The 8,358-nt window shown below is 38.7% G+C and overlaps 1 protein-coding gene across 1 annotated transcript; it reads left to right on the top strand.

Moving 5' to 3' along the window:
* The first annotated feature begins 395 nt into the window (after positions 1–395).
* Positions 396–2,571, top strand: HOXC11 (homeobox C11). Its single transcript, XM_030558387.1, has 2 exons — positions 396–1,071; positions 2,339–2,571. The coding sequence occupies exons 1-2, from the start codon at positions 396–398 to the stop codon at positions 2,569–2,571; spliced, it is 909 nt and encodes a 302-aa protein (XP_030414247.1).
* Positions 2,572–8,358: the final 5,787 nt, after the last annotated feature.

The following is an 8,358-nucleotide window of genomic DNA, read 5'->3' as shown; positions in this document are numbered from 1 at the left end:
CCACCCCATATCCGAATCCTCGTGAAAAATAGAAAGCAGAATCCAAATCAGGAAGGGGAAAAAAAAAACTTCACAAGCCATCCCTTGTATTTGCCCTCTGCTTTGAATGCTTACAAGGGGTGTGCCTTAAAGAAAATGAATACAAAGCTGCAATTGATTTTCATAATGTTTCTGCGGTGTTTGAAAACCAATCGTTTGAACCTCTGAGATCTTACCTAAGTGAACCACTCCTACACATCTAAGTGCTCCAAACTGATATATGACAATATCTACTTTGGATCACGTGTTCCTTAGAGCGACTAAGACGGATAGCGCGTCATCTCGCCTTCCCAAATTTTTCCCCCTCTGCACATCGGATCCAAAACATCTATCTATAGAGCAAGAAAAGGAGAAAGATGTTTAACTCAGTGAATCTAGGAAACTTCTGTTCTCAATCGCGTAAAGAGAGGAGTGCTGACTTTGGAGACAGAGCAGGTTGCGCTTCCAATCTCTACCTCCCTAGCTGCACCTATTACGTCCCAGAATTTTCAACTGTGTCATCTTTCTTGCCACAGGCCCCCTCTCGCCAAATCTCCTACCCTTATTCCACTAACCTTTCACAAGTGCAGCCAGTTCGAGAGGTCTCCTATGGTCTAGACCCCTCTAGTAAATGGCATCATAGAAGCAATTACGCATCGTGTTATTCCGCGGAAGATCTGATGCATAGAGAGTGTATCCCGCCTTCCACCATGACCGAAATGCTAATGAAAAACGAAAGCGTGTACAGCCACCACCATCCCAGCTCTAACCATCCTGCATCTACGGGATTCTACTCCAGCATGAACAAAAACAGTGTCCTGCCCCAGGGCTTTGACCGGTTCTTCGAAAATGCCTACTGCGGGACAGAGAACCCGCCTGAGAACTGTCTGCAGAAAAGCGAGAGTAAACTGGAATCCGACTCCCAGCCCAGTGCACTATCCTCCCGCGGAGAGCAAGGCATAGACCCGGAAGACGAAGAGGAAAACACAAATCCAGGCTCTTCAGCCTCGTCTTCTTCTGTCAACAAGGAAGGAAGCAAAAACAGCAACTCGAGTAGGTAGAGCAGTAAATGGAAAGGTTAAGGGACTAGCCCGGTGTTTTGTCGGTCAAATTTTATGTGGAGTTTTATAAGCATTCAAAGGATTTTATTATAACCTACAAAGCTCTTTCTTCCAACGAGAAGAATTTTTACGATGGGAAAGCTCTTTGAAAAAATGGAGATGTTAGGCGTAGACACAGTATCTTAGAGTCTGTGAAATTTTAAAAGCACACCATCGTGGCAAATATTAACTTTGATCATGAACTTACATGAGCATTTTAAAAGGATTTGGTCCCGGGTTGCTGAGGGTAAAAGCCAATTGGGCAGAACACTGCTGTAGCTTCCTGTGCTTTCTTTTAGGCACTAAGATGCATGTAGAGTGATTTTTGTTTAATTAAAAGTATATGTTGGGTCTTTCTTTTCTCTCTCTCTTTTGGGAAGGGGGTGTGCAGCTAAATGCAAAATGTGCAACATTTTAATTAAATCCTGAGTCTCTATCTTGTTCATTTTTAATTGCATTGATTATTCGCAAAGCCTAGTGGAATTTCTGTCTTTTGTCATTAAGGTCAGATAAAAAAAATCACTACATTTCTAAGAAAACTTACAGGCGTATTTTAAATTCTGAAGCCATGCAACTTTTAAACTTAGCGATCACGGTGAGATTTTTTTCTCTCTCTCCCCTTTTGCAATTTGGTTTCATGATGAAAACAAAGCATCCCTTTTCTTGCTCAGAGGCTAAATTCTATTTTACTTTGATTATTTTGGTGTGTGTGGATGCTGGTACTGAAGTTAATCAAAAACTTATGAGGAACAGACTGTCTAGTTCCTACAGTTCCAACATTGCTCGTGCTGTTTCTATACAAATAACAGATTTGCAGCTTGAATGTATGTTTTTCAACAGCTACAGTTTCTTTAAAGCCTGCTTAAATTAATTGCTGCCTACAGCCCCTAACTCTGCTTAAAAATATGTCTATCACAAAATCCTGTGCAGAGGTAGTGTATTTAGAACATAATTAGGACACAATCCTTAAAACCATATATAACCTCTCCTCTGCATTATACTAACAATGGGGAAATATAACAGTGGTGAAATCTATCATCCCATGCATCTATAAATATGTATCTATCTATCTATCTATCTATCTATCTATCTATCTATCTATCTATCTATCTATCTATCTATCTATCTATCTATATCTCCATCTATATGGAGTCAGATCTAGAGATGAGTCTATGTGTTCCATTTGCGTAGTATTTACTTTCCCTTCTGTTTTTTTTAAGGTGCTCCCCGTACAAGAAAGAAGAGGTGTCCCTATTCGAAATTCCAGATCAGAGAGCTAGAGAGAGAATTTTTCTTCAATGTCTATATAAACAAAGAAAAAAGGCTTCAGTTGTCCAGGATGCTAAATCTCACTGATCGACAGGTTAAAATTTGGTTTCAGAACAGAAGAATGAAAGAAAAAAAATTAAGCAGAGACCGCCTGCAGTATTTTTCTGGAAATCCCTTATTGTGAACACATCTTTTTCCAATCCTCTCTGCTGGTGAAGTAGAGCTGTACTAAGAAGGAACTCTGAAAGCATGGGTTGTGGTCTGAATCTACAAGCAACCTCAAAGTTTAAGCCTTTTCGTGACTTATATTTGTATGTATGGAACAATTCTAAGTAACGCAAGGGGTTCAGATATCTAAACGTTTAAAGGACTTGAAAACCATGGACTTGTTATTTAACGTTTTGTCTGAACAACTGGGATTTTTTTTTCATTTAGTCATCCTTGTCTATTCGAATAAATCGCAGTGCTGTGTTATAATGATCATGGTGATGATTTCAATATACAGTTAACATATGCTATCACAGACGAGGCCAAAACCTCCCTCTATGGTTAATTTGGATACCTTGATTTAGGAGAGAGAGAGAGAGAAAGAAAGAAAGAGAGAGAGAGAGAGAGTGTGTGTGCGTGTGTGTGTGTGCGCGCACATATAAATAGAAATGTGCGTATCCACACCGACCATTTGTGTTCTCCTGCTATCCATGCCAAGAACTGTTGTCGAAACCTAATTTAAATATTCTGTTCCGTTGCAGCAAGAATGGTTTTATTTCATATATATTCTATGCAGTCCCACTTTTACATTTTTGCGGGGTTGGGGGAAGGGAGGGGTGTATGGACGAGAATATATTTGCAATAACTGTCTCTAAGTGGTTTGTAAATACATTTCGTAATGCATTTTTTCCCCCGGATCTAGAAGAACAATATCAACAAACAACAACAATAATAGAAGATCTTTGTGTATGTAAAGTGAATTCCCGGGAAACTCTGTGAAATTCTGTGGTAAATAAAGATATTGCAAGCTGTTCTACATTATAATTTTATTTGACCATTTTATTGGTACTTCCCGTCTTTAAACCTCACTGCGGTCAGCGCGGTATGGACTTCCCAATAGAACTTTTAATACCTAAATGGTAAATGACATCAAATATATATATATATGCTACTATCACCATATATAATCATCCATCGTCATCTGGCTCAGTGCAATGTGACATTGTCCAAATTCATCTGACTCCCCTACGTTAAAGTTTACATTTGTTGGGGGTTTCATTGTATTCCTCACCGAATTCAAATTTGGATTGGAATTTCTTGGCCCAATAATACAACTGTGTATTTCGTTCCATGCGCCTTGCTCTGTTTTTCCGGATGTAATTAATCTTTTGCACCATATATTTGACTTTTGTAAGTGAGTGCAACTCGGATTACACAAACGAAGGTGCTGTATTTCCAGAAAGTCAAATATAAACTGCCTTATACGTACAAAGCACAAATGCGAAGTCAAGTACTTAAATTCCTGGTTAAGGAAATAAGTTTCGCTCCCAGACTTTTGGTACAGAAGTGCATTTTTATGTTTACACAACTCCTTTTCCCTCTCCTGAGCGGACTAAAAAGACACAATTTGGTTTAAAGGAAAAAGAAGTACAGAAAACGCAGTTAGTGGTTTGATACATGTATGTTGTGCATATAGAATAACTAGGTGTGTGTGTGTGTGTGTGTGTGTGTGTTTTGTTCTGTTGCTTTTCAGCCCGAATTCTCATATCTCTTGATGTGGAGTTTTGTATGGGTAGGAGTGGGGGGAGACGAAAAAAAGAAAAAGGAAGAAAGAACAAAAGAACATCAGCAAAGAAACAACACATTATATTCCCATATATTGACAATGTTCTTGTAAAATTCTCATAATTGCTTTTAAATACAGCCCCAGACTTTGATGGTGGCTTCTGATTTTATGTGACAGCAGTAGGGGAAATTGCAAGCCACAAAAATGTGCTTCGCTTGCACACACACAAAAAAGAATAAATGAGAAACAACTTTTGTTTTCGTGATAGACCCATCCTCGTTACGCCATGGTATAATTTGAACGGGTGATGTTCATAGACATGTTTCTCATTAAATGAGATGGTTATAAAAAAAAAGCTAAATGGCAGAGAGCTTCTTTGAATTTATGTTTAAAACGTGGAAATGTTTAAGGAGGTATCCCCATGGCCTAAAACCATCCCAGCCCTTTGGAAATCCAAAACCTGAACCTTCCTTTGGTAGACAATTCTGTGATAGAATAGTGAATAAAATATGAAGGAACTTTGAAATAGGATGGAGACCAAAGCCACGCTCCCAGCAGATGCAGCCACTCGCTGATACAGTCGAAGAGCTGCCAAGGAAAGGAAATATTATTCATATAAACCCACCTTTCTTTAACGATTGTTTGCCAAACCTTTCCAAGGTTAGGAAAACTAAGCATAGGTGCAATGGGGTGCTTATCACGAGGACAGAAACAGCAGTTAATGCTCCGTAACAGCAGCCACTGTCCGGACAAAAGCTAGTAGTCTAGACATTGTAATAAAGGCTGCAGCACTAAACAGCTTAATTTTTCTTAATTACCCCGTCTGGCCATAGGAAAGACTTCCGCAGTAAATAGTAAACAAATAAGGGTGTTTTGCCCAGAGATTTTTCCCTCCCTCCCCTTCCATGTCTTCAGCTCAACTCCAACACAATGAAACTCGAGGCCTAGTTCAAAGTTTTCTCGAGCTAAAATGGAATGCTAGTTGTAAAACCCAAGTTTATAGACCATGTGGGAGTTTACAACAGCATTAAGCATCAGTGCCATGTAGGAAAAGGCTGTTAATGTTCTTTTTGGGGGGGAGTGGTTGCCTGTGTGTGTGTGTGTGTGTGTGGCGGGGCTAGGTGAGGAAGTGGGGATGGATTGGATACCACACTGGATGAATTTGGAAATAGTTGGCTTTGGTTTGGTTGTCCTGTGATGTATTTTTTTTTTAAATCGTCACACTTAACCGCAAAAGGCCAACCCTGCAAGTGGAGTTCTGTATATTGAGATTATGCTCCTTGTACCGGGGGAGGAAGAGGCGAGAGGTCCACAGGAAGAAAAATGTGAATATATGATGTCTTTGAACTTCAATAAAGTCAAGTCCATCACCTTTAACCCTTTGTAATAAAGCGGAATCAGAAAGGCTTTCTGTGTCCCCGCCTCCTGAGAAAGAATTAGGGGGGCGGCGGGGTGTGCAACGGAGGAGAACCCACAGTTTTATATAAATTCAAATTTTGGGCCAAATGTGGCGTTTATGATGAGCTAATATTTAACTCAACGTCGCCGCGTTCATTGCATGTCGAAGAAGGTTTAACACACACACACTTTATTATTGTTATAAACCTTTTGATATCTTAACGCATGAAAAGTTTTTATAACTTTGTTTGGCATAAAAGTTTTACAAGGTTTTTTTTTATTATTATTTCCATCTAATGTCCGTCACAATAAATGCTCCCTCATAGGCTGGGGGAGCTTGCTGTATAGTTACGTTAATGACACACAGACTAATTGTGAAGGACCTTTCCATGTGACGTACAAACACCCGACCTGTTTCCTATTCCTCCCTGGATTCCCTACACAACATATTGGAAGCTGCTGTAGGTTTCATTGTTGTGAAATATTGCACAGGGGGAAGAAGTAGCGAGGGAGTAAACTTCAAACTGGCTTTCTGCAGAATAATAACTTACATTTAAGTTGGCTTCCATATAGGGGAAATCACTTCCACTTTTGCAGAAAATGCAGGTGATTTTTTTGTTTTGTTTTAAAGAGCTGCAAATGCACCTCCAGGAATACAGTGTACAGGGACTGTAGTTACGTTAGACATGGCTGTTCACACACCACGCACACACATACACACGACACACACACATGCAAGAAAGACACCAACCCACTCTCACATGCACACTCTCCTAACAGTTCTTGACTTGAAGAACGTAAACTTGACTGTGTGATAAGTGCGGTCCTCTCAGGGCGAGTTCTCTTTGGTGACATGTAAATAAACTACTCTGTTGAGCAACTCAGCAAGACCAGCAAACAATAGCCATGAGGGAAAGCCATCCTGTTACCATTTGCACTTTCCTCATGGGTTTGACGTTGCCTTGGAATTTGGCAAAAATGGGATTAGAAAATCCGAAGAACAAAGACATTGGCTTTGGCAAGTGGATTGGAAGCGACCATCAATTGAGCTAATCTTCGCCTGTGGATCATAGGGTGAATTAATTTATTTGTGTGCGAGTAACTTTGGTAGGAGTCATAGCTAAGCCCGACGGAGAGCCAGGACTGTGTACAATGTAAATAAATAGCTTACTCTCCCAGTTTCCTTGTCTTGGAGACTCTTGGGTCGTAACATTTTGGAATGGCCATTCATTTTTTCCCTCCCGGTTTACCACTCTTTTGGGTGGAGGGCAGACAATTTGCTGTTGAAATATCGTGCGGGCTCTACCACTGGGGAGGAAAAATCACTTTTGTAAAGTAATTCTGTTTTTTTAATGAAAGCATTTGTAACTGACACGAGAGTTGGAAAAAAAATAAAAAAGCCAAACTACTACTTCTGGTTGGCGTGCATGGCTGAGTGCCTCTTTGCTATCAAAGAGAAAATTAAAACCTGACTTATATTATTTTTTTCCAAAATGGCGTCTCATTAAGGCCTTGCTTATCCGCCTTTAATAAAGTTGGAAAATATACGGATGCACAGCATATGTTAGATTTAAGCACGTTCTTCTGCTTTTGATAACTTCTAAATTACAACATGAAACCACAAGAATGTGGTTTGCAACCTCATAAGGCTTTTTTTAATCTTTAGTTTATGAATTAGAATATAGCATATAGCTGATGGAGCCCATAAAAGACTTTATTAGTTTGAGACAAAAGAACAGACTTTAATATAAACATTACAGTTTTTTTATGCGCTACAAGTAGTTGGGCAAATTCGTTGGTTTTAATTGTTAAAAAGAGGGCTTAATACCTTTCTAGGAATTAAGTGGTACATTCTTAAATACATCGGTTCCACTGCTTTTAAAAGGTGGTTGATATAACCCGCATGTTTCTGTATAAATGGTTGTTAAAAGAGCTGAATCTCTTTGAATCAATTCAGTTTTGCAAACAATAAGTATTTAAGGAAAGAGGAGTGTTTGTTTCAAGGTTATATTTCAGGCTGCGGACTTTAAAGATAACTAACTCTCCGAATCTAGATAGATACGTAGATAAATATTCTTACACCCTCGTGCTATTTACTGTAATTCTGTTGTACCTACTATTAATTCTATATTCTCAGATCTAGGTGAATCTAGCAAAATAAAATGATCAGCTCCTAGAACAATTATTTGTAGTATATTTCAACCCAATGGGGCGGAAATTCATGTGTATTCAAATTTTTTGAATTAGTTTTTTTTCCTTATGAAAAAGTGGAATTGTTAATATCCCACCACTCATCTAATGACTGATAGTTGGTTAAATCTATATTTGAAACAAAAATGTTTATTGAGAAGCACTTGGCAGATGGGAATTTCAGATTTATATAAGCATTGCCGACGATGTCAAAATACCAGCATTTTAATACAATGTCCTTCAGATTTTCTATGTGCAAAGACAGAATGTTTTGCTATTTTTCTAATGTAGTATGGCTTAACATTTCCGCAGGCACTTAAGTCTTTTTACTTTTTGACTTTTCCACACATTTTTTTTCACTAATTATATTATTTTCAAAGGAATACGCCCAAGAAGTAAAATGCACCAATTTTCAAAACCTCTCCTCTTAGCTTACAAATGTAATCATATCATGAAATATGCCCCAAACGCTTATTGCTTTAGAAACATATAGGAATTCAGATTCTCAGGGCAACTGCTCAGGCTTCACAACCTCTGTTATGAACAATCCTGTTGTTTGTGTACCATTTAAGTTTGTTAACGCATTTGGAAAATTACAGGAAACATTCC

Source organism: Gopherus evgoodei, chromosome 3 (assembly GCF_007399415.2).
Source record: "Gopherus evgoodei ecotype Sinaloan lineage chromosome 3, rGopEvg1_v1.p, whole genome shotgun sequence".
Classification (NCBI taxonomy): domain Eukaryota; kingdom Metazoa; phylum Chordata; order Testudines; family Testudinidae; genus Gopherus; species Gopherus evgoodei.
This window is presented reverse-complemented; position numbering and strand designations above follow the sequence as displayed.

Excerpts from the sequence above, each read along its gene's own strand:
- HOXC11 (XM_030558387.1), top strand. The coding sequence starts at position 396 with ATGTTTAACTCAGTGAATCTAGGAAACTTCTGTTCTCAATCGCGTAAA. Across the intron at positions 1,072-2,338 it reads AAGCAAAAACAGCAACTCGA|GTGCTCCCCGTACAAGAAAG; the intron begins GTAGGTAGAGCA and ends GTTTTTTTTAAG.